This window comes from Sebastes fasciatus, chromosome 8 (genome assembly GCF_043250625.1).
Source record: "Sebastes fasciatus isolate fSebFas1 chromosome 8, fSebFas1.pri, whole genome shotgun sequence".
Lineage (NCBI taxonomy): Eukaryota > Metazoa > Chordata > Actinopteri > Perciformes > Sebastidae > Sebastes > Sebastes fasciatus.
The window spans coordinates 19,949,531-19,976,734 of record NC_133802.1 but is presented as its reverse complement, the minus strand read 5'-3'; the positions used below and the strand labels follow the sequence as shown (position 1 = coordinate 19,976,734).

General features: G+C 40.8%; 1 protein-coding gene across 1 annotated transcript; it reads left to right on the top strand.

The window, feature by feature from the left end:
- The first annotated feature begins 1,897 nt into the window (after positions 1 to 1,897).
- On the top strand, positions 1,898 to 26,760 carry LOC141772784 (deoxynucleoside triphosphate triphosphohydrolase SAMHD1-like). Its single transcript, XM_074644191.1, has 14 exons — positions 1,898 to 1,988; positions 4,523 to 4,683; positions 4,920 to 5,035; positions 5,516 to 5,610; positions 7,049 to 7,201; positions 17,545 to 17,645; positions 17,844 to 17,952; positions 18,421 to 18,512; positions 18,641 to 18,756; positions 21,504 to 21,645; positions 22,452 to 22,538; positions 22,665 to 22,769; positions 22,892 to 23,026; positions 25,445 to 26,760. The coding sequence occupies exons 1-10, from the start codon at positions 1,950 to 1,952 to the stop codon at positions 21,632 to 21,634; spliced, it is 1,113 nt and encodes a 370-aa protein (XP_074500292.1). The 5' UTR covers positions 1,898 to 1,949; the 3' UTR covers positions 21,635 to 21,645; positions 22,452 to 22,538; positions 22,665 to 22,769; positions 22,892 to 23,026; positions 25,445 to 26,760.
- Positions 26,761 to 27,204: the final 444 nt, after the last annotated feature.

Genomic DNA, 27,204 nt, shown 5'->3' with positions numbered 1-27,204 from the left:
GCTGCCGCGTCCGCTGCCTGCTTGACACCAACTGCTACCATCATTAATTAATTCCGTCTGTACGAGGGACTACCAAGGCTAACGAGGGACTACCCAGGCTTAGTGACAAAGTGGCAGCATGGAGAATGAGACTTCTCAGTCACTGCCAAAGACATCAAGAACTCCCAGCAAGCACGCTGGTGCTGCGGGAACCAACGCACGGGCATCGATCACAGGGACGTCCCACACCAACATACATGGACGTACTGAGGAGAGGTGCTGGACAGTGCTGGCGAGCTAGCCAGATGTATGGTGGACTGAGATAGCTGGAAGCTCCGCTTGAAAGCCCGTCTGAGGACGACCCAATGATATCAATTCCTATAGTTGTATTAACACTCTTTTACATCCACTACTATTAGTTGTGTGTTATTAGTCCTACTTGTATTAGTTATTACAGCTGCTGTGCTATTATTGTGGTTGCTTCTCTATCTATCTATCTATCCATCCATCTCCCCAACCGGTCTCGGCAGATGGCCTTCCACCCAGAGCCCGGTTCTGCTCCAGGTTTCTTCCCACTAAACAGAGAATTTTTCCTAGCTACAGCACGCTTGGTGGATCTCGTTGGGTCTCTAAACTAAGGTGTACGGTCTAAGACCTGCTCTATATATAAAGCATCTTGAGATAACTTCTGTTATGATTTGACGCTATACAAAAATACATTTTATTGAATTGAATTGAGTGTGGTAATTGTTTAAGACAAAGAGGAAATTCAAAGAAATTTGTGTCTTATAGGATATTTTTGTTTAATTCCTTTTGCTCAGATAATTCATGTTTATTGATTTATAGACTTGTTTGTAGGAATTCTTCACCTGTTATATTGAATTGATCCTGCTCGAGAAAAAGTGACAGATGTGAATTTGTTAATTTGTTTGTTTATCTAAAGGAATGTTAAGCAAAAGAAGAAAATAATATTGTTAATTTGACCCAGTGTTAAAATGAAAATGCACATAAATGCAAAGCATTATAAATTAAAAGAATTTATGTAACTGTAAATATTGTTTAAGGAAATTAAAGATTCTCTATGACGCTGCCAGAGAGGAAGCATCGTGTCAAGAGTTTCATTATTAATAGTCCCCTTTTTCAGGGCACAACATACTTTATTACTTTGTTACTTTATACTTCTAAATTAGACCCCATGCCCAACTGCTTATTTACCTGTTTTTTCTTGCATTTCTTTTATCAGTAATTTACACGAAAAGTTTTGCTCATTATAATCTATTTCATCTTGACACATCTCATTGTCAGTTCTAACAAAACAATATCCACAGCAGTAATTCAATTATATTAAAAATAAATATGAGTTTATCTTCACTTGATATTTTTGTTGCTGCATTTTAATAAGCCCTATAAAGTTGCTTCTTAATTAAGGTGTCACAGTCTGTCTCTCTCTGTCGCTCAGAGACCCGGTATGAGCTGGCTGGAGCTCTCTCAAGAGACTGGTCTCGTAGACAAGAGACTTTTATTTCCTTGTCAACAGATTGTTTGTTTAAATATCACGGGTGTAACTGGAGAGCTTGTTGGGACGGGTTACCATTGTTACACGTCTCCAACCGGCAAAGAGTCTCTCAGGATGGAAATGACAATGCAAATTACTGCTCAATATATAATCAAACAAATGCTCGTCGTATTATTGCTATTTTGTATCAAAATGTGCTTATGTTGCACACTTTGGAGAGAGGATGAAAAAACTGGAAACATTACTAATGACTGGAAGCTGGAAGCTACACAGCCATTGCTGTGAAATGTTATTGTCATCTAATCACTCCCTAAATATTTTCATTCTGTGGGCAGGGACAAATCTGATAGGCGTGGTGAAGACATTAAAGCCAGGTATTTTCGAACCCAACAACATTATCCGTGTAACTATAGACGCAGATACAAGCTCTGACTGCATCAAAACGTTAAAGACGATGATGTCAATGGAGTGGGACAGTGAGGACGAAAGCAAGGTAATACATATCATGTTTAATATATAAATATGTTTGTGTTTATGTTTATTTGTTTCACACATACCACCGATCAGCCATAACATGGCAAGCGTAAGGATGTGAGCGACTTTGACAAGGGCCAAATTGTGATGGCTAGACAACTGGGTCAGAGCCTCTCCAAAACTGCAGCTCTTGTGGGCTGTTCCCAGTCTGCAGTGGTCAGGACCTACCAAAAGTGGTCCAAGGAAGGAAAACCGGTGAACCGGCGACAGGGTCATCGGCGGCCAAGGCTCACTGATGCACGTGGGGAGCAAAGGCTGGCCTGTGTTGTCCGATCCAATAGAAGAGCTACTGTACAAATTGCTGAAAAGTTAATGCTGGTTACGATTGAAAGGTGTCAGAACACACAGTGCATCGCAGTTTGTTGTGTATGGGGCTGCGCAGCCGCAGACCGGTCAGGGTGCCCATGCTGTCCTAATGTTTTGGCTGATCGGTGTCTAAAAGAACAGTAGAACACATTTCACATATAAGGAATGTAAAAATATGTGTGAGGGTGTGGTAGAAACCTATAATGGCTTATATAAAAAACACACCCAAAGGGCATACAATAGGTAAAATATTACCATACAAAATCACTAACATATTTTAAATATTATTGTTCAAATCATTTCACATATACAAATATAGAGTGTAAAATGTAGGAGTAAAGTTCAAACAAAGAAAAAATACAAAGAAGCAGGAGTAATTGCCATATTTCTGGAATCAATTAAACCTGACCATGGGATCTTTTATACAAAGGATGATGAAAATTCTCAGCCTGTCTGGTTAGGTAATTATGGAATTGAGAGTTATTAACAAAATAATATCTAAAACAATGAGGTAAATCTGCATCCTCATATCTGGCCTTAAAGACAAATGTACAGGTTTGAAGAATGTTGTTGTCAAATAGTCAATAGCTGAAATTATTTAAATTCATCATCATTAAATGCATAAAAAGGAAACACTGGTGCACAATTATCACAGATCCATGACGCTCAAATACAAGATGTCATTTTAGGAACAGGTGTACATTTGAAATGAAGCCCTTTTCTACAAAGAGAAAAGTGATTACCTGAACCCTTGGGCTTTTGGAATTTTGAACAATTGTTTTCCTGACTCATGTAATAATTTTAGGTAACTGTTTAAGACAAAAAAAGTGTGTGGAAATGGTTTCTTGCCTTCAATCTAAACTGAAGGGGAATCACTTCCCTATTCCTTAGGTGTTTTAGAGGGATGATGAGTAATCAGTTTATCATATCTCAGATGAGCAACGTCCCCTCTTTTTCTGGCCTCTGTCATCGCTGGGATCAATTCCTTGCATTTCTGTCGAACAGATTCAGAGTAGTCTTCATTAACAAAAATGTTTGTGCCTTTACAGAAATTTCACTTTCTCCAGTACAGCAAGCCTGTCTTTATATCTGAGGAACTTAACCACTATAGGTCTTGGTTTTCCTCCTTCGCCAGGTGGTTTGCCAGAGCGGTGGGCATGCTTCAGTTTTATAAGCTTATGGCCAAGTTTCAGCTTTTCAGAGATGACTTTTCTGATCTTTTCTTCAGAGTCAGACCACTTCTCATGGCCAGTCTCCGGAATTCCTTCAAAGATCAAATAGTTACGACAAGACTGATTTTCCAAGTAATCAGCTTTGCCATTCATGTTGTTAAGACTTGAGCCAACTGTTTTGATGTCATTCAGCTTTTTACATTGAACTGACAAGTTGTCAGAAAGTGATTTTAACTCATCCACATCCTTTTGGGTTTATTGTAGACTTGATCTGAGGTCACATAGCTCCTTTAAGACCCCATCTAGTCTTTTGTTGAAGGAGTCCATGATCATTTCAAGTCCTTGTCAAAACACTTCTGTGATGATATTTGATGGATTGTCTCAAGCCGAAGCTCTCAGGAAAGCATGTTGGCAGCCATCTCGGAGCATCTTTATAAAGTTGACACCCTTACTGCCATAAAAAAGATATACACATATATATTGTGTTTAATCACACTACATTTTCAGGGCTGGAGAGATAAGGGAGACTAAACAGAGGAAAGCTGCAGAGCTTGTGGAATAAACAACAAAGGAGTGTGGAAGATGCCAGGGTTAGTGAAAGATCCTACACAACCCCAAAGTCCAGATTATGTATGTTTACTGTCTATTGTTGAGTAGCAAAAGATGATGAGACGTGGGAGGTATGGAAAATGAAGGTGAGACAGATTGCAGTATGAAATGAAGAAAAACTAGTTCACTAACCAGGAGAACTGGGAGCGTTTTTTTTTACTGGTACTCCTTTTGAGATAAATAGGTGTGTCCAATGTTTGTTCTATCAGGTGCTCAATGATCCTGTCGGCGTGTTTTAAGCCATTCCTTTGAAGCTTTGGCTTCGTGTTTGGGCTCACTGGGCCCAAATATTTTCATACTTTAATCCTCTAACTAGCTCGCACAGCCCTCAGGAGAACTGGAGCTGGTTTTACTGGTTCTCTTTTGGGTCATAATTGAACTGTGTTTTGGTTCTATCTTCTGCTAGTTGTTTAATGATCCCATCCACGGCTCGGTGGAGTTACACCCACTTCTCATCAAAATCATTGACACACCTCAGTTCCAGAGACTACGAAACATCAAGCAGCTTGGAGGGGCCTACTTGGTGTACCCTGGAGCATCCCATAACCGCTTTGAACACTCAATTAGGTATGTCCATATGTTATCAGATAGTTTATGTTTTAAGGTAATCAATACCAAAATTCAGCAAAGACTGGTTTGTCGTAAATCACCTAATAAAATCAATAGAACCAAAGTAAACACACTGCATACCGTAGTATAGATATAATAAAAGTTCATATTTCCAGTTTTGCAGAAGGATAGTTGTGTGGTAATTGTGTAATGAGTTTTTGTTGTTGTTGTTGTGTGCTGTATGTGGTGTAAAGGGTGGCATACATAGCAGGAGAGCTTGCAAAAACTCTGAAAACAAGGCAGCCGGAACTCAAAATCATGGAAAGGGACATCCTTTGTGTGCAGATTGCTGGTCTTTGCCATGACTTGGGTGAGTGATACACACCTTTTCACTATGACATTTTTATATGTTTTAAGGGTTATGCAATTATTCGTATGTTCATATAAAAATGTACGTTTAACTACTGTTAGCTGTGAGCTACTACCAGTTAAAACTCAACAGATCATTCAGATTTGATGAAAAAAAAAAGTGACTCGCTCCTTCACTCGATCACTACTAACAAAATAGACACTCAATGGTTTCATCTATAGTGGGCAGAGCTGAGTATGGCACGACTACTGGTATATTGTTGTATTGATGAAAATAATGCTGTGAAAATGTACCTCATCCCAAGTTCATCAAAACAACAAATAAACAGGAGGGAATGTTGAATTTACATTAACAGCAAACAAACAAAACAGGCCTGCTAAGAAATACTAGATCTACAAATAGCTCACTTCACCGTTTACGTTAGTTCACTTTACACACAATCATCATTAGGTTAACTTATATTTATTTCTCCATATTTAGGACATGGGCCCTTTTCCCATCTGTTTGATCAGCAGTTCATCCCCAAAGCAGAACGTCCACCAGGTGCACTGGGTGAAAAAATGGAAAAGTGGACGGTAAGAAATGATTACTTCTGTTGTCTGTAATGTGTGACATAATAACCAACCACAAAAATGAACCATGTATAAAAAACACAACCAGGAGCTGCTTTAGTGAAACAAGTCTCTGCTGCCTACTATCCGAGAGTTTAAAGTGCTCCTCCAAGCTTCGAATATTCGCTGTTGATTGATAGCCCTATTTGCTGTAACGTTACTGTGCAACACTTATGTGAAGTTGCAGGACTGTTTTACCTTCAGCGAATGATAATACTTAATCCGTGAATTACTAGCTTCATCAGTGAAGCAAGCGATTCATATGACTACCCAGTGCTAGTTGTTATAATCGTTGTTGTTATAATTGTTGTGCTGACATCTACATATCAGGTAAGTGCAAAGCTTCTTGTTTGTATGCTTTATTCACAGGTGTGTGAATTATCCTGGATATGTAGCGTTCATATTTTAAAATAATACAGTGGAAACTGCTAGTAGTGATCACGTCTGTTTGGGTCAAATTGATCACTATAAGCGGATGATTATTATAACCGATTTTTTGCTTTTTGATTTGCCCCAAACTGTATGTGATTAACATAAAGTGGGCATGTCTGTAAAGGGGAGACTCGTGGGTACCCATAGAACCCATTTTCATTCACATATCTTGAGGTCAGAGGTCAAAGGATCCCTTTGAAAATGGCCATGACCGTTTTTTTTCACCAAAATTTAGCGTACATTTAGCGTAAATTTAGTCTCTTTCGCGACAAGCTAGTATGACATGGTTGGTACCAATGGATTCCTTAGGTTCTAGTTTCATATGATGACAGTATCTTCACAAAACTGAGCCTGTTACAAGCTCTGAAAGATCAAATAGCGTCCGGGATCAATGCAATTTTCCATGAGAATTGATTTGTCAGTAGGCGGTGCTTTTATACGCGTTGATCTGTTATCTCTAACATAAACTGCTCCAGACCAGGTCGTACAGGCATCAGGGTAGTCTTGGGCGAACCTTAAAGTTACTCCTCTGTTAACAGATGTGCGTATACCCAAGTTTGGACATATCATATACAGTCTATGGTTGTGCCAGAGTAGGTTTCCCAAAACCATAATTGTTTATGTAATTAGATGACATCAAACATGACATGTCTAGTACAGTGGAAATGGAAGCTATCTTGACATTAAGTATTACTGCTGTAATAGTCAGCAATAATATTTAAACATCAAAGCTTAGCACAATGAACATGCACAAAACATTGCAATACATGAAAGTGTACTTTTCATAAGGCAGAGTTTGTGCAGATTTTGGAGGGAGTCTCTGTTGTGTCTAGCAAATGTGAGACATAAGACAAGCATTCACATTCTGTTTATCCTGTAGAGATGGGCTCTTTCTACTTGAGCAGTGAGGCATTGTTTTTTCATTTTAAATTCTTGTATTAATATATTATTGATTCGGTGTATCTTACAGCATGAGGAAGCCTCTAAAGAGATGTTTGACCACATGGTGAAAAGTAATGGCCTGGAGGTCGAGATGAAGAACAATCGCCTGAAGCTGCCCAAGGACACTAACTTCATCAAAGAGATGATTGCAGGACTGCCTAAAAGAGATCAAGGCCAGGAAGTACTGGACATTAAAGCTGAAGTAGGCAGATTGGAGCAAACATATAAAAACATATAAAAAAAGTTATTTTTATAAAACGGTCACCATATCCTGACAGTAGTACATGAAACAGGTAACCTGAAAAAAATCATGTGCCTCTGTGTCCTCCGGTGCTCCCAACGGGATCTGCAAGATTTCATAGACCGGAGGAAAACAAGCAGTCAGAGCTGACCTGAGATCTGCTGTCCATCTGCTGTCTATGAGAGCCAGCTGTCAATCACTCGCGAACTACAACCAACGGTCAAACTAGGCAGCGCTGATCAAATATGAATCAATATGTTACGTTAATGCCTATTTCTCGCCTCAAATGTGTTCAGAATCATCTTGTAGTGCACGGTTTAGCTGTAAAATGAGAAAGTTTGTGACCCAGCAGCCATGTTGAGATCAGGTTGAGATGGCTTGAAGAACTGCTAGTACCGGTCACATGACCGGAGCACAGCCAATAGGAACGCTCTCTCTCTGAAATGACCTGTGATTGGTCGAAGTCTCCCATAACGGGCTAGATTTTCTAAAGCCTGAAAACAGAGCCATGAGGAGGTGCAGATGTTGTGCCCCTTAAACAGGGGAAATAGTGAGAGAGAAGGATGAATGAATCACACACGCAGCTCTTCCCTTCACTCGTCTCTGTATTGAGTTGTATTTAAACTTTTAGCTTTTTAACTTTTTTAGACACATGAATTCACCTTTAAATGTTATAAAATCAACAACTGCATACACATATATGAACGTAACAACCTAGCTTAAATGCCGACGACAAAGTAAACAGACGGGACCACGATGCATCCAGCAGCTAGCTTATATAGCAACAGCGTTAGCTAGAAACTTTAAAACACAATACAGAGTACAAAATGTGCACTTTTCCTCTACAATGAACAACAACAACGTGTAACGGATTCTTAATAACATGTATTTACAACGTTATAGTGTTTTGTGGACGTTATTTACCTTAAACAGGGGAAATAGTGAGAGAGAAGGATGAATGAATCACACACGCAGCTCTTCCCTTCACTCGTCTCTGTATTGAGTGAGGAAGAGGAGCGCGATCCCCCTACTGGAACCCCGAGGCATTACCAACAGATCAACGCACAATCAACCCACACACAAAGGATCTGCATCACCTATCTGCATTATTCCTCTTTCTGGTTCACAGCATATGTGCTGCATAGTCTCTACAGTGACCAGTATTGATACATGTTTACATCCAAAAATTAAATGACATGTCCTGAAAATAATACAGTAATAACTGAGACAACAAAGAAATTAGCTTTTCTCTAAATAAATGAATTATGCCTGAAAAATTTATTATTCTTGCATTATTCTTGCCTGTCACATACTCCCCCTCAAAACAGATGTTGTCCTCAACATGCTAACCTTTGACCTTCAGTGCAAATACAGGGGTTGAAGTGCATACCATCAAAATATCTCCCTAGTACCACTTCAGACTAACAATCCTGCTACATTTTATCTTGTATAGTGCAGTTTTGCAGTTTTACAGACTGGAACTCTTTTCATACATTCCTTCAGACATGGGTAAATACCCAGTGTCGTTCAGTGTCCATCTTTTTCTCTTTTGGTCATTTGTTTGACCTCCTTTATTACGCATTGTTTCGACACAGTCCATTGCCGCCTTGTTAACAGTTCTATTTGTGCAGCATGTCCAAGTCAACTACACTCTCCTTTAATACAGGTCCATGAGTGTGATATGATAGACTGCAACAGTGTCATGTAAATGTGTATATTGAGTGTATCCACTGTCAAAAGTTCCTCATGTTCAACAGTCCATTTGAATGTGAATTATGTGTTGAACAGTCCCTTTTTTTCTTTCTTTGAGTGTAATGTATGTGCATTTACTCAGTCCAGTGGTGTGCAATGTTTCTACCTTCCATGTCAATAGCACTGCTGGAAGTGGTATGGCGGCACAGTGAGTGTCCATGGCACTTTAAAGTTTGTATGCCAAGGTGTTGTCCTCAGGTTGTAGCATGCAGGTGAGCCAAGCTTATCATATGTGAAGAACTTGGGCCGCCTGTGTTGTCGTCTAGGCCGCTGACGCTCCTCACTGCTGGGATCACTTGGAACAGCATCCTCCACAGGTAGGTCCTCCACATAACTATTCTCTCTCGCCAATAAGTGCTCCATTTGGTTTGGTGTTTCTTGTTCTTTCTCTGGTTCAGGTGCTATGTTTTCCTCAGGGTGTCTGCATTCAATCTCCACAGGTGTACTAGTGCACACAGGATTCACTGTCTCAGGTGTGCATGTCTTGGATTGCTGCTCAAGTGTCACAAGATGATACTCATCATCTTCCTCTTCCTCTGACTGCTCCGCTTCCTCATTTCTCTCCACACTTTTCTTCTTTGTGCGTGGCTGTACTGGGGTTTCCAGTGGCAAGTGGTCACATGGGAGGAGAAGATTACGATGTAAAATCCTTGATCTACCTTTTCCTTTCTCAGGTCTGAGTTCATAAACAGGGATATCTTCACTCACTTGACGCACAACTGTGTGGATGGTATCCTCCCAGTGGTTTCTCAGTTTTCCTGGACCACCACGAGGTGTCATGTTCCTGATTAAAACACGATCACCAGGCTGTAGCACTGAGCTTTTCACCTTACTGTCATAGTGTCTCTTGCTTCTCATGGCAGCTTTGTGAGCATTTTGTCTTGTGATCTCGTACGCTTCTTCCATGCCCTGCTTCCACTTTTCCATGTAGTTATGATGATTACTGTCTCCTTGTTCTGAGGTCAAGTTGAACAACATATCAACTGGCAACCGTGGAGAGCGCCCATACAACAAGTTAAAAGGTGAAAAACCAGTCACTTCACTGCGAGTACAATTGTACGCGTAAATCAGTTTGTTTAGTGAGTCTTTCCAGTTAGTCTTTTGTCTCTCTGTGAGGGTCTTTAACATCTGGAGCAGTGTTCGGTTAAACCGCTCTACCTGTCCGTTCCCTTGGGGGTGGTAGGGAGTGGTTCTCGACCCAGCAACTCCACAGTACTTTTTCAGTTGAGCGAACAGTTGGTTTTCAAATTCGCCACCCTGATCATGGTGTATTCTTGTTGGGAAGCCAAATTTCAGTGCATAGTCGTTAAAGATCTTGTCTGCAGCTGTTTTGCCTGATTTGGAAGTTGTGGCGTAAGCCTGGGCAAAACGTGTAAAATGGTCAATGATTACAAGAATATACTCTTAACCGCCCTTACACTTGTCAAGGTGCAAGAAATCAACTGAAACAAGTTCAAACGGTTGAGTGGTTACAATGTTCGTCAGTGGTGCTCTTGTCCCATGGCTTGGCTTCTTGTGCTTGAGGCACACACATCTTCTCATGACATAATCCTCGATCTCCCGTTGCATATACGGCCAGTAAAACCGGTCCCGTACCAGGGATGTAGTCCTTTCTACACCCTGATGACCCATTTCATCGTGAAGTTCTTTTAACACTGTAGTTTTGTGTGCTTCTGGAAGCACCAGTTGTTTTCTGCTTGCAGTTTTCCTGAACAACACTCCACCCTCAGAAATCTCCAACTTATCCCACTCTCTAAGGAGACATAAGATCTGTGAACTGAGTTGTTTGAGTTCTGGACCTGATGGTCGTTTTTCTGCAAGTTTGAACTGAATCACTGGTCCGACAGTGGGGTCATTCCTTTGGTCATGTTTGATTTGTCCTGCTGTTAGTGGAATGAGGGGCGTGTCTGTAGCTATTGCTGCACATTGTACTGAGACACCCATGGACCATAATGCACTGGATTCATCCTGACTTTCCACTGCCTGTGTAGCTGCTCCAATCACATCCTGTGATATTTCCTCTGAACACTCTTTCATGAATATTTCCATATCTAAAGGCATTCTGGACAGACTGTCTGCGTCAATGTTTTCCTTACCCGGACGGTATTTGATTGTGAAGTGGAAATCTGCCAGTTCTGCTACCCATCGACACCCTGTTGCATTCAGTTTGGCAGTGGACAGTACATAGGTAAGTGGGTTGTTGTCACTGTAGACGGTGAAGAATGGTGCATAGTACAGGTAATCACGAAATTTTTCTGTGACCGCCCACTTGAGGGCTAGGAACTCCAACTTTCCTGAATGTAGATGGTAGTTTTTCTCCGCTGTAGTTAAAGTTCGGGAGCCATAAGCAATCACACGAAGCTTTTCATTCTGCCTTTGGTACAATACAGCACCTAGTCCCTGGTTGGAAGCATCAGTATGGATGATGAATGGCTGTGAAAACTCTGGGAAGCCTAGAACAGGAGGCTGAGTGAGACAGTCTATCAACTGTTCCAAGATTGACTGGTGCATGTCAGTCCACTTAATGGGTGTGTTGGATGGAACTCCTCTGCTGTTTCGTTTTGTTTGCCACTTCCTCTTTTTGTTGTTCAGTGTTTCGGTTTCTACAGGTGCTTTAAACAGGTCATACAAGGGGCTGGCAATACGTGAAAAATCTTTGATATACTGCCGGTAATAACTTAATAGTCCCAAGATTGCTCTTATCTCACCAACAGTACCTGGATGTTTGTTTTTCAGGGCCCTGACAGCAGCAGTATCGGCAGGGTCCACCCGGTTCCCCTCAGCAGACACAATTCTTCCAAGGTACCGTACTTCTGCTTTAAACAGGTCACACTTTCTGGGCTTTAGTTTTATCCCATGCCCTCTCAGTCGTTGCAGCACCCTTCTGACATCACTGACATGATCCTCAAATGTTCTGCTAAACACAAGAACATCATCAAGATATGGCACACATATTTCATCCCTTAAGCCGTCCAAGCACTCTTCCATGCAGCGCTGGAATGCTGCAGGTGCATTCATAAGCCCAAATGGAATTCGGACCCACTCATACAGGCCCCAGGGGGTCACAAAAGCTGTGAGATGCTTACTGTCCTCGGTCATGAACCCCTGGTGGTATGCCTTGCCCTGGTCCAGCAGTGAGAAGAGGGTGTTCCCTCCCAGGTTGTCCATAATGTCCTGTACTCTGGGGATGGGGTGGCGATCTGGGTGAGTTTTCCTGTTAAGCTCCCTGTAGTCGATACATAAGCGGAGAGTGCCATCCTTTTTTCTCACACAGACGACTGGAGAGGAGTAGGAAGATGTAGACTTTTCAACCCACCCTTGTGCTATCAAGTCCTGTAAGTAGTCTTTCATCTCTTTGTATAAGGGTTTTGGAACAGAGAGATATTTTCTTGACACTGGCTCAACATCTTTTAGTGAAATGTTCATTTGCAGGTTTTTCACACAGCCTATCTCGTCATCAGACCTGGAGAATGACTCTGACTCTTCTCTTAACATCTGGCTGACTATTGGTCTCTGGTGTTCATCAAGGTGAGCCAAATCAACAGGAGGATCCCACTGTTCGTGGACAGGAGCACTTTCACTGGAGCTCTGGGCTTTGACATGGTGAATGGACGCAGTAGGTAGGTGGTCTGTTTTAAATATATTTGCAGGATATACTGAGCTGACTGATTGTACAGTCCCAATAACAATCCTTCCTGACAGCGTAATGTCATGACTCGTAGGGTTTTGCACACTAACAATGATTTTTGGGGCCATGCCTGCCTTCACTGACACAAGAGTATCACAAAACTCTAATCCTTCAGGCCACTGTGGGTTTTCATGAGGCTCGAAAATCAGAGTCTTATCCTCTTTGAAAGCTGGGGCCTGTACTCGACACTCAATTTGAACGGAGCTACGTTTAGGCACACTCACCCTCTCATTTGCTGTTCTTACATTATGGTCACACATCTGTCCTACACTCACAGCATTAATAAAGGTCTTTGCTTTGTTTTTCTTTAGATGAGGAAAAGCCATTTTTACTGCCTTCACAAGCTTCTCTTTGACTCCATGTTTTGTCTGGTTTTGCAGACTGTCCAGCACAAGACGTTCAATGACATTAAAGCCAATAATAGGACATTGTTGTTGGCTGCCTTTTAGCACTAGCATGGGTATTAGCAACTCATCATCATTAGCAGCAAGTTTAAAGGACACTTCGAGCCAACCACTGTATGGCATGTCTGTCCCGTTGGCTGCTTCAAGTTGTAAAGGGTCAAGAGGGTCAACAAGTTCAGCTACATCCCTTAGCGGCACATCAGGTAAGTGTCTCCCTTTAAATACCTCATCTATAGCACAAACTTGTGAACCTGTATCCCAAAGTGCCTGAGTTTTGAGTTTGTGCAGGAAACACCTGATGAGGCACTTCTTCCCTACTAACTCCCTTACAGTAGGTATTTTCTCTGGGGCACTATTTTCCTTGCCCTTGGGTTTCTCAGATGACCGTGTTGCCTGTTTCTTAATACTTGAACATGTATATGGCTTACAATGTCTTTTGTGTGCAGGCCAGTGGGTTTCCTGACAGTCTTTTGAGCAGTACAGTGTGGTTTTACAAATTGAGCAACATTTTAGCTCCTCACTGTCTTTTTCTTCTTTGCAACTTGCACAACGTTGGGACTTATCCATGTTGCCGGTTGCTCCATGTCCCGTGGAAGCAACCTCCCTTAGTTTAAAGGGCTCCTTCTAGTGGGTTCCACTACCCTCTGTGCCTTGCAACCTGCCCTGAAATGTTCACTGCTTCCACATCTAAAGCAATGCTGACAGTAATCTTCGCCTGCTTGAATACAAGCATAACATCTAGGACGGGGGCGTGGTGCTTGGTAATTCCGCTGTGGTGCAAACCTTTGTTGGAACTGAGCTGTTTCCCTCATCTGCGCAGGTCTGAATGCTGGTCGGTACTCCTGCGCTGCTGCTGGTGGCTGCTGGTGGTACACTGGCATGGCATTTGACTCAGCTTTATAAGGTGAGGGTTGTGGGGGTGAAAACACTGGATATGGGGCAGACATATTAGCTGGTTCTCTGCTTGGTGGGGGATACTGTGGGGGCGCAGGTGTGGACCTCTGGATGGTTTCCCTGATTTGGGAGATTTCAGCTCTCAGATCTTTCAACAGCACCATGTCAGAGCGAATTTCTTTGATTTCGGTCAGCAGATCAGGAGGAAGTGACGTGGCTGTGTTTTGCTGGGTGGTGCTTTTCTTTTCCACTGGAACTTCACTGGCCTGGACTGTATTCACATTTGTTGCTCGTGATGGGGCAGCATGTTTCTTTTTGTCTTGTCTCTCCTTTTCATTGGTGCATGCAATGTTCAGTTTCTCCAGCAGCAGCTCATCTGAGGTGTTTGTCTGCAGGAGGTAAGGCTGCAGATCACTTTTGATATTGTCATTCTGTAGGCCAGTCAGGACAGTATGCATGAATAGACTCTGGACTAGTGCTGGGTCATATTTTAAGTTTGACTCATCTTCCTGAGAAGCAAACAGAATTTTCTGTCTCATGTCCATTGCCCTTATCAGGAAATTTTGAGGTGTCTCTTTACTGCTCTGGACCTCAGAAGTGAGGTGTTTATATAACTCAGTGGCACCTCTCTCCTGGTAATGAGACCTGAGAATTCGGCGGAGAGCGGGCAGCGTAAGTTTTTCCTTCCCCTCAAGGTAACTTCGTAACTGAAGGTCTGGTGTGATGGCGCGGATTACAGCATCAATGATCTCTGACTCTGGGTAGCCCTTATTGAGCCCATTTTCAATTTGTCTGGCCAGACTGGAAAAGGTTAGCTTATCTTTTTGTCCTGGCTCTCCTATTTGGCCTGCCATCTTGAAATCTTTGCGCCACATAGAGCTGTTAGGGGATGCTAGCACCATGTTCTTTGCTGGAGTGCTGGAACTGGCAGGGGGGTTCATGCTTATGTTCATGAGGTCATGCATTTCATTCTCTTTTTCTTGTAATGACAGTCTTAGCTCCTCTACCTCTTTCTGGAGGTTTTCCTGTCTGTCAGTTTGTTGCAAAATTTCACTCTCAGTTAGGTTTGTTGCCATTTGGGTTTTGTCTATTATGTCTTGAATGTTAAGAAGTTCTGACAAACCTTCATCCTCTCGATCATCCAATTGCACCCGTTCAAGGTACCTCATGACGTGTGAAATTAATTGACTGCGTGTTTTACCAGTCACATGTTCCTTTCCTGGTCCAGAAATCTGAAGTCCATTGCACACTTTAATCAGTTGTTCAACAGTCAGTTTATATAATGCTCCTTTAATCTCCAGCTCTAGCTTCTCGAATTCAGACTCCATTTTATCAAAGGAGCGGGCAGAAGTAGTGAAAGGAGGGTTTATCTGACTCAATTGGCCCTTTGCTGCTCCCTAGTGGTCACTTTGCTCACTTCAGGATACAAGTCGCCGATGTTTGTCTGAAGATCACCTCGACCGCTTTGCCAACTCCTTTCTCCGATGCCTGGGTTGTTTGAGGAGATGATCAACCAGAGGATTCCACTTGTAGCTCAGTGATGATCCTCAAGCTAAACATCTCAGCGGTGCCTCCAAATGTTGTGCCCCTTAAACAGGGGAAATAGTGAGAGAGAAGGATGAATGAATCACACACGCAGCTCTTCCCTTCACTCGTCTCTGTATTGAGTTGTATTTAAACTTTTAGCTTTTTAACTTTTTTAGACACATGAATTCACCTTTAAATGTTATAAAATCAACAACTGCATACACATATATGAACGTAACAACCTAGCTTAAATGCCGACGACAAAGTAAACAGACGGGACCACGATGCATCCAGCAGCTAGCTTATATAGCAACAGCGTTAGCTAGAAACTTTAAAACACAATACAGAGTACAAAATGTGCACTTTTCCTCTACAATGAACAACAACAACGTGTAACGGATTCTTAATAACATGTATTTACAACGTTATAGTGTTTTGTGGACGTTATTTACCTTAAACAGGGGAAATAGTGAGAGAGAAGGATGAATGAATCACACACGCAGCTCTTCCCTTCACTCGTCTCTGTATTGAGTGAGGAAGAGGAGCGCGATCCCCCTACTGGAACCCCGAGGCATTACCAACAGATCAACGCACAATCAACCCACACACAAAGGATCTGCATCACCTATCTGCATTATTCCTCTTTCTGGTTCACAGCATATGTGCTGCATAGTCTCTACAGTGACCAGTATTGATGCATGTTTACATCCAAAAATTAAATGACATGTCCTGAAAATAATACAGTACTAACTGAGAAAACAAAGAAATTAGCTTTTCTCTAAATAAATGAATTATGCCTGAAAAATTTATTATTCTTGCATTATTCTTGCCTGTCACACAGAAATCTAGTTTTCTCTCAGAACACTTGAATTACAATATGCTGAAAGGTTATTATGGAATTTTTGCCCAAAGATGCAAAAAACATACTGCCTACTGCCACTTTAATGACACAAGTCTCTGCTGCCTACTAACCGATTGCTTAAAGTGCTCCTCCAAGCTTCGAATATTGGCTGTTGATTAATAGCCCTATTTGCTGTAACGTTACTGTGCAACACTTATGTGAAGTTGCAGGACTGTTTTACCTTCAGCGAATGATAATACTTAATCCGTGAATCGCTAGCTTCATCAGTGAAGTAAGCGATTCATATGACTACCCAGTGCTAGTTGTTATAATCGCTGTTGTTATAATTGTTGTGCTGACATACATATCAGATAAGTGCAAAGTTTCTTGTTTGTATGCTTTACTCACAGGTGCGTGAATTATCCTGGATATGAAGCATTCATATTTTATAATAATACAGTGGAAACCGCTAATAGTGATCATGTCTGTCCGGGTCAAGATGATCACTATAAGCGGATGATTATTATAACCGATTTTTTACCTTTTGATTTGCCCCAAACTGTATGTGATTAACATAAATTGGGCATGTCTGTAAAGGAGAGACTCGTGGGTACCCATAGAACCAATTTTCATTCACACATCTTGAGGTCAGAGGTAAAGGGACCCCTTTATTTACCCCTTTAAATTTACCATAAATGTAGTGCGTTATTAAGTCTCTTTCGCTACAAGCTAGTATGACCTGGTTGGTACCAATGGATTCCTTAGGTTCTAGTTTCTATTTTTATGCAATTGGATGACATCAAACATGACATGTCTAGTACAGTGGAAATGGAAGCTATCTTGAAATTAAGTATTACTGCTGTAATAGTCAGCAATATCATTTAAACATCAAAGCTTAGCACAATGAACATCCATAAAACATTGCAATACATGAAAGTGTACTTTTCATAAGGCAGAGTTTGTGCAGATTTTGGAGGGAGTCTGTGTTGTTGGTTTTAAGGTGCTGCCCAATGATGCTGACTTCATCAAAGGGGTGACTGCAAGACCGACTAAAGCAGCTCAAGGCCAGGAAGTACTGGGCATTAATACAGCCCATGTGAATTGTGTGAAATCAGTATCATCATCATTGCTACAGCAGCCAATGTCTAATGCCACTGTTGTGCTGTCATCTCCACAGTGGCCATATAAAGGTCGTAAAAAAGAGAAGTCCTTCCTCTATGAAATCGTGGCCAACAAAAGAAATGGCATTGATGTGGACAAGTTTGACTACCTTGCCAGGTGGGGCTTGTTGAAAAGCTACTATAGAACAATTCACTATTTGATGCTATTATGAGCACCATTGTATTATTTCCCCTGAACAATTACAATATTCTCCTGATTATTTTAACAATATGCAGCATTCTCCCGGGTGCCTTGATTAGTTTTTCGTAATAAGCCCATTTTCTTAACACATTTCTTCACTCTGTCTCTTCTCAGGGACTGCTACTACCTGGGCATCCAGAACAACTTTGACTATCGCCGCTTCCTAAAGTTTGTCAGGGTGTGTGAGGTGGACGGGGAGAAGCAGATCTGCACTAGAGACAAGGTGCCGACTTTACTACGTCTTTTTTTTTATCAGCTTTTAAAACGGGGAAATTCTTGAATCTTGGAGAAAAAAACATGTTGACTGAGAATGATGACTTGTGTTACATGAGTAGCATAGTTCCTTTAATAGCTCAATGCATAGTGAGTGTGTGGTCGAGCAAGAGCGAGAGAGTGACAGTGGCTGTGCTCAGAGAGGTGTTAGCGATCAGATCGGAGAGGAAACAGTAAAGTTGTGGTAGTAAACCCTAAGAGGTAGTAAATGTACAGTGTACATCACCTTTTGTGTGCATGTCAAAACAAATTCATGCATGTATCTGAATGTGTATTTGTGAAAGAAAAAAAACATGAAGAGGAAGAAAGAAGAAGGCATACTTCATTGATCCCCTGAGGGGAAATTCAGTTTTTTCACTCACATATGTACCGTGCATTTACATGATTAGTTGTAACATACAGATAATTCTTTTAACAGGAGGTGGGTAATCTGTATGACATGTTCCACACAAGGTACTGTCTCCACAGAAGAGTTTGCCAGCACAGAGTGAACACTATCATACAGCATATGTGAGTAACCTCCCTTCCCACGTTGGTATTCCAACAGCATTTACCTTTGTCTGCTGTAGCTTATTTCATTTGCTTATAATTCAGTCTCTTGTATGATATGCATAAAAGTGATAATATGTTGTATTCAGGATCGCAGAGGCCTTTTTAAAAGCAGACAAGCACATCGAGATTAAAGTCTCAGAGGAGAAGAAGTTCACTCTCTCCACAGCCATAAGTGACATGGAGGCCTACACCAAGCTGACAGGTCTGTAGAAACCACCGTGTGCTATGAGCTTGTGTTTTAACATTAAGACACAGGGAGGAGTGGGCAGGATACATGAACCACCATCTGTACCATGTTTAACAAAACTTCATATCCGTCTTTTAAAATATGCTGAACTGTCAAAACATCAGTATTATCACCCGTGTTTTGTTTGTTTGCTTCTTTTTTGTTGTTGTTGTTTTTGTTTTTTATATAAACAATGATATAAACAACTGACAATTTTCTGAATTATTCTAAGGATTTTTGGTACTGGATGGCTCAGTTACTTACCTGCACGCAAGGAGATCAACTATTGAGGTCCAGCAGTTGACGTAACAGTGTCCAACAGTCGCCGCACTGCTAGCATATTAAAGCATTAGTGAGGATCTGAGGAACTATAAATCAAAGCGTAAGCCATTAGTCAACCATAAAGCCAGCTTTACTTGTACACTTTAGCAATTTAGTAACAACAATAACAGCTTAGCTAGCTCGCTCACAAGTATTCATAAACTAATATGAACACATGGATGAATCATTTTTCTGACCTATGAGCTCGATAAAGATCGTCTTTACGGACTCTCATTCACGCCGCTCTAAAAAGTCAGAATCTTCACTATGATCTATGTAGAAGACATAGAAACAAAGAAACAGCATTGTTCCTGTGTTGCAGTGTAGAGCTAGTTAAGTATGATAAGGAACTAGAATTAACGCCTCAAGGTTGTATGCCTCCACCAACCTGTCAAGTTGCAGTTTACATCCATGCCTGTCCAAAATGTCATTTTATCCTATTAGACATTTGTGTAAAATTGTCATAATTAGCATATGAATTCTTGAGTTATGGCCAAAAATGTGTTATGTGAGGTCACAGTGACCTTTGACCAACAACATTTAATCATTTCATCCTTGATACCAAGTGGATGTTTGAATTTGAAGAAATTCCCTCCAGGTGTTCCTGAGATATCACGTTCACAAGAATGGACTTGACGTATGTACAGACGGACGGACAACCAGAAAACCTAAAATTGGAAGATCATAACATAACCCTGTTGCTACATATTTGGATTTGTAATACACGGATTAGGTTTAGGCATTATTGATTGTATTTTCAAATAGTACGTTTTTACTTCTAACATCACAAAAAAAAAAAGATTTTAGGATATTAATTAACCAGTGTGTTTTCTGGAGTAACGAAATTGGCTGGGAGTTGTCGGAGTGTAAAATTCATGTGAACTTCACCAAATCTAATAGCATTACCAACATTACCCTAAACTTTGATACATTAGCAACTAGATTCACATATTCAATAAATTGGGGAAATACTACACAGTAGATGTTGCTGTCAGTCTATATGTAGTTAGCCAGACATGAATGATTAAAGGCACGTTGAAGCAGATAAACACATCGTTTAATCCATCCCTTACACTTTTGCACTTATGTTTTTGGTTTTGTAAAGGCTAAATAAAGACACAACCCTCCAAACTCTAGATGCCGAGTAATCTCTCGCTCTTATAGCCCCATACACATCGCTTCAGCATGGGGAGAAATCCTTAACTTGCCATGCCTGGTTACGGTTGCTTAGTTATGATTGGACTTTTGGGTTGAACAAATGGTCAATTGAAATTTTGAAAGCATCTGTTTTTGATAATGCACATATTAAATGATGAATGGCAAGCGGTCCTGTAAATTACAAAGATGTAATGAGTGATAATATACATTCCAGATTAAGCTAGCTTTTATCAAGCATGTTTAGATAAAATGAATGTTAAAGTAGTAGTAGTAGTTTTAGAGTAATCATAAATATGAACAAATTAGGGCTGTCAATCAATTAAATTATTTAATCGCAATTAATCCAATGATTGTCCAGAGTTAATTGCAAATTAATCACACATTCTTTTATCTGTTTAAAATGAACCTTAAAAGGAAATTTGTCAAGTATTTAATACTCTTATCAACAAATATGCCTGCTTTATGCAAATGTATGTATATATTTATTATTGTAAATCAATTAACAACACAAAACAATGACAAATATTGTCCAGAAACCCTCACAAGTACTGTATTTAGCATAAAAAATGTATGCTCAAATCATAACATGGCAAACTGCAGCCCAACAGACAACAACAGCTGTCAGTGTGTCGGTGGGCTGACTTGACTATGACTTGCCTCAAACTGCATGTGATTATCATAAAGTGGGCATGTCTGTAAAGAGGAGACTCGTGGGTACCCATAGAACCCATTTTCATCCACATATCTTGAGGTCAGAGGTCAAGGGACCCCTTTGGCCATGACAGTTTTGCCTCGCCAAACATTAGCGCAAGTTTGCAGCGTTATTTAACCTCCGACGCGCCAAGCTAGTATGACCTGTTTGGTACCAATGGATGATTTCCTTAGGTTTTCTAGTTTCATATGATACCAGTATCTTCACAAAACTGACCCGCTACAAGCTCCGAAAGATCGAATAGCATTAGTTATTAGCTGATACAATTAGCGTTAAGTTATAGTTAATGCGTTAAAGAAATTAGTGGCGTTAAAACAAATTTTGTGTTATCGTGTTAACTTTGACAGCCCTAGAAAAAACTACACTTTTTAAGAACAATTTAAATAATTTTGTCACATTTTGCTTAATTTTGTGAGTTATGCCTCTCAGTTTAGTTATTTATTTGTGTAATACTATCAATAATGTAGTAACATTTTCTTTGGTTTGTTCTAACTCATCTGTCTTCCACTATGTTTCTCTGTGTGTCCTGTAGATCATGTGTTTGAACAAATACTCCACTCTATCGACCAGAACCCGGAGCTGAAAGAGGCGAGGGAGATTCTAGAAAACATCACCAATCGACACCTCTATAAGTTTCTGGGCAAAATCCAGGCAATGACATGAGCCTCACCGAGGTGTGTGTGTTTGTGTCTTTGTATGGCTGAATAAGTAAGTTCTGCAGAATATCATTTCTCGAAAGAACTACAGGTGTCTGGGTGAAACGGAGCCTCACCCAAGCCTCACCAAGGTGTGCAGTAATGTCTTTGTGGTGCCATTTACATATTTTTGTCACTGTCGTCAATGGAACGAGTATTCTGTAGTGATTTATAGAGCAGCTGTGGAGGAGATAGAGTAGAGCGGGGTTGGGTGTTCGATCCCTGGCTCCTCCTGTCCATATGTCAAAGTGTCCCATGTTGTTCCTGATGGTTAGGCCAGCGCCTGCAGCAGCTTTGATGCCATTAATGTGTCAGTGTGTGAATAGTAAACTTCTTTGTCAGTGCTGTCTATTTACATGTTAACATTATCCCCATGCTGCAGTGCTGTTAATCCTTATTTTATGATTGCAATGTTATCTGACAAATTCAGCTTGAATACTGGTTAACAACAACACCTGTGGTGTGTGACCAGTTATGTAGACATTTAAAAAGAGAGATCACAGAGAAACTTAGAGGCAACAGAAACTTTTTCTTAATTTTACTGCCACACAGCCACCTGTCAACTGGGCAAGCTTACATCTTTTTTTTGCAAAAGCTTTGTTTTCCCCAAACACAGTAAAATATCTAGATTACGATTATACTCTCTGGAAAAGCACTGTTTTGGTGTGGACAGAGAGCCAAAACTGAGAAACAAAGATGTTGATTGTGTGTTTTTAAAATGTAACTGCTTAATGTGGGCGTGTTCTTACTGTGCGTTATCTTTTTCTCCTCTCTCCCAGCTAAAGGAAATGATTCCCCGTTGGAAAGAGGAATTGGCTCAGCCCATCCTCCCTGAGGAGGACGGGCTGACACCAGAGGACTTTGTAGTTGTGGTGGGTTTTAGTCCAATTATTTGTACTTCCCTTGTTTGATTATTTGTAAGATGTTGCCTACCTCTGTTGTGGCATTATTTACTTGAGAATATAAAAACAGGCTTCTCTCTCACCCTTCTCTTTTAGGACAGTATCATGGACTATGGGATGGCAGACAAGAACCCCATTAATGAGATGCGTTTCTACAAAAAGGAAGAACCTGACAAAGCATTCGAGATCCTCGAAGACAAGGTCAGAACTAAATAACAGTTTTAATGTTACTCTTTTGTTGCAATAGCTTGTGTGTATTTCTTCGTAAGGCAACCTCAGTTATGTCATTATTCTAAAATTTATGCTGCTGTCATTCTTGACAGAAGTCCATGTTTCTCCCAGTCTGCTATTCTGAGAAGCTGATCAGGGTTTACTACAGGAAGATTGATGACGAGAGTATGGAGGCAGCCAGGAAGCACTTCAAAAATGTGGAGCAAAATGGCTGGCCAAAGCCTCAGGTAATCATTTTATATCTAAGCTGTTAAATATAGTATGTGTATATGAGATAGATCGATAGATCGATAGATCGATAGATCGATAGATCGATAGATCGATAGATCGATAGATAGATAGATAGGCAGGCTTTGTTGAATATTCGATTCTGATTGGTCAATCATGGCGTTCTACAGTCTGTTATTACGTGCCGTTGCCATGGGCACAGTTCTGATGTCGGACTCTGGCGGACCATTTTTGTATCAAATTATTGATTTCTTAAGTAAGTAGCCGTGTAATAAGCGGGATAATATACAGCTAGCAGGTCATTGTTGTGAAATAAACCCCTTCAGGGTGATGCTTCACGTCGGGGTCCACCCTTCCTCTAAGTTCCGCATCACCCTGTCGGGGTTTATTTCACAACAATGACTGGCTCGCTATACATTATCCCATACATATATTAGGGTTGTCAATCGATTCAAATATTTAATCGTGACTAATTTGCAATTAATCACACATTTTTTTCTGAGAAAAATGTACCTTAAAGGGAGATTTGTCAAGTATTTAATACTCTTAACAACATGTAACAACCCTTGGCTTGGGTAAGCAAGACGCAGAGAGTCCAAACTGATGCTCAACGGTTTATTTCCTCCTCGCCACCAAACACTTCCAACACCGTAGCATTGTGAAACTATAGGAAATATACAAGAAAATACATTTACTATTTATACAAATGACACTAACACAATCTACAGTTTCACATGATTAAATATGATTAATACAATTAGCAGTGCAAAAGGTGATTAAATTACAACTATAAATACATACAAATAAAATTATGTTCTTAATGATATGAGTTTGTACAATGCAAGCTTAATGGCAAATGCCCTTAAGAGTTAAAAGGTGCATGCTACTTTAAGATAAACCCCCAAACCATCCACAGACTGAACACAATAATAGCAGAAATCACACTGAAGAAATCACTGATTCATCACCATCACCCATCAAATAACTTTCAGTAAGCTAGCAAACCCAAAATACCGTTAAACAAAGAAAGAATCAGCTTATTATTTGACGACGCTACATGCAACGCAAACAAATGAAACAGAAATGTTTGAATCAATCAATCAACTCGCACCTATGATTGTACCAGTGGCGGCCGGTGGAAATTGTTCTAGGTAGGGCTGTGCCACATCCAATCAATTTCGATGTGCGACGTTCACTCGGCCTAGCAGGGCTAGCTTGACAGAGAGACAGTTTCCTTACTTTTTCCGACAGGTGCTTCATATCCCTCACTCCCGTTGTTGTCCATGCTGGATCGTTTTAAAGAGCAAGCACAGAAAGCAAAATAACGCATTAGCATGCCCGCATCCAGCTAGCCAGGTCTTTCTGGTGTAGCAGCTACGACAGAAGCCTCTCATATACTTCTTCCCTTTTTCACTAGCCTGCTGTTTTATTACCAGGTCGGGTTGATCTGGGCCCATCTCCTTCACCTGTAGTTTATCCGTCAAATTTCTTCTCTGAAACGGCTCCAGGAGGAGAGATTTTACCGAGTTAGGGTTCGGTCTTGGAGTAGTGGTCACGGTCACTATTGTAATAGTTAAAATGGTGGCCGTAGAGACCGCAGAGAGCAGTACTGACATTAGCAGTAGCTGGCTGCTTGGGGCCAGGGCTGGACCGGCCATCTGGCATACCGGGCATTTTTCCTGTGGGCCGACGTATGTCTTTTTTTTTTTTTTTTGGGCCCATAAAACAGGTAAATCGGCCCATTTCTTTTCCTTAATTGACACTGGGCTGGCCCAATCGCTCTGTGCCGGGCGGCCACAGTGAGGAGGAGAGGGAGAGAGATGAAGAAGGGAGTGTAGTGGTTATTTGACGTTTTTTGAGACCTCAAAAAATCCTCCTTATTTTTGAGGTCTCAAGGTTGGCAACTATGCAAAACAACCACATTTGAAGGGATTTCCTCGAACACCGCCTTCAACAAAGCGTGGTATACACAGCACAAGTGGCCGGGGATGGGGCCGGTCTGGGCTAAAATGCCAGGGCTGATTTTTTGTCCCAGTCTAGCCCTGCTTGGGGCGATAAAATAATTGCCCCTCTCTTATTAGATTTGAGGACGCTGATTGGCTAAATTTAATGTTATACGTTCATAGCTTGAATCAGCTATTGGCTAAGCTGCTTCACAGACCCACCTGCTGTGGGCGATTTCTCCGTCGCCCCAGAGCTGAACTTCAGACATACAGACAGCCAGAGGGGAGTCAGGGGACGTGAAGGAAAACCATATATTTTGCACATATGATTTTTCTATCATATTTTACACATATTACTGGGTTCATTCCATATTTTAAACACACAAATATTGACAATTTGTATAATTTATTATTATTATTATTAGTAGTAGTAGTAGTAGTAATGTTTTTTTTGTTTGTGGCTGTCTGGCTCAGGGGGTGCGGCGCCTTAGCGCCTCTGGACCTGTAGCAAAAGAAAGGAGGCTCACCGAACCTCATTCCGCTGACCAAGGGTGTTCATCAAAAGATGTACAGGTAGTTTCTCTCCTTCTTCTCCCGATTCACTGACGTTTCCTTTTCTCCCGATTTACTGGCGTTTCTCCCTCCGTGCGTGCATGTTTTCCTTTGCCGTTCGCCAATCGCCACGTTAACAACAAAATACAGCAGGTCGTAAATTAAAGGGGGTGACCTGGTCCCTTCTGGGGTGTCTGCCACATTGTGGAAAGTACAGGAAAACTGCATAGGTTTAAGTTGTCACAATTCAAATTAATAAAATAAATAACTACAACCAGCAACAAACAAATACTTATAAAAGGAAATGGATAATAATACATATGAACCAGTTACATTGCAATAGGGAGTAATGTCTGATCTCTGAAGTTCTAATTAACGGCCAGTTACAATGGGAGTGGGCAAATATGCTTGCTTTATGCAAATGTATGTATATATTTATTATTGGAAATCAATTAACAACACAAAACAATGACAAATATTGTCCGGAAACCCTCACAGGTACTGTATTTAGTATTAAAAAAATATGCTAGGATGACTGGTACCAGTGGATTCCTTAGGTTTTCTAGTTTGATATGATACCAGTATCTTCACTCTAGCTTTAAAACTGAGACCGTTACAACCACCGAAAAATCGATTGCGTTAAAGAAACTAGTGGCGAGGTTCTATTAAATGGCAGTGATAGTATATCATATGTATTATGTTATGAGTATTAGGATATGAGTATCAGTAGTAGCAGGGATGGGGCGATTGTTTATGTCACATCTTGTCAGAGCTCCAGGATACAATTGCAGTTCAGCTGCTCTCTGATCTTGGATCTGGAGTTAGTGCAGTCTAGGGCTGGTGCTAATGATTAGTTTCTCTATTAATCGACTATATAGTTTGTTATTTTCTATTACATCTATGGATGTAAGAAGATAGAAAAAAAATGCCTGTAACAATTTACTAAAGCCCAAGGTGGCATATAGCTTGTTTTATCCAACCAATGGTCCATCACTGTCACATAAGACAAAGGAGCAAATCCTCACAAGTGAGAAGCTGGATCGAGGCAATGTTTGAATGATTAATTGTTTATCAAAATAGATGCCGATTCATTTTCTGTCGATCGACTAATCATTTCAGTTCCAGTGCAGTTTAGTCTCTGCTTCAGTAATGACGAATTGCATCTCTCACTCTGCACTGCTCTCGTTACTGATACTAATGATACTAATGCACTTTTGTTTTCTTTACAAGCAGCAAGAGACGCAGGAGCAAGAGCTGCCCCCCTGGGAAAATATAGAAAACGATTTATCTGAAGTCTTGGAAGACTCCCTGATACTAATTGGTTCATTATGATTGAAAATTATTCGGCCATATACTCTTTTTTGTTTTTTTAGAGCCGTTTAATATTATACACATAGCTTTGTTTGAGTTTGATCATGTTTAATCAGCTTTACTTTAGACTCTCTTCTCCATCTGCAGCTTTATATGTCACATTTAAAACTGAATCATTGTTTAATGCCATTGTGGGTATCAAAAGCATGTCATTGTGTAATTCTGTTGTGAACAAATCAATCATCATCATTCAATAGTCGGTCACATTTATTGTGTATTGTCTGTGTATAGACGAATCTGGCGAAATACTGAAAGTAACCAAGTTGCCATTACTGCGGTAGCATCTCCCTACAATACGCACAAGTAATGTC

Bases quoted from the DNA above. Each gene is read 5' to 3' on its own strand.
- LOC141772784 (XM_074644191.1), top strand. From the start codon at position 1,950: ATGATGTCAATGGAGTGGGACAGTGAGGACGAAAGCAAG. The intron at 5,036-5,515 runs GTGAGTGATACA...CTCCATATTTAG, and splicing joins TGGTCTTTGCCATGACTTGG to GACATGGGCCCTTTTCCCAT. The intron at 17,953-18,420 runs GTGCCGACTTTA...TTCTTTTAACAG, and splicing joins AGATCTGCACTAGAGACAAG to GAGGTGGGTAATCTGTATGA.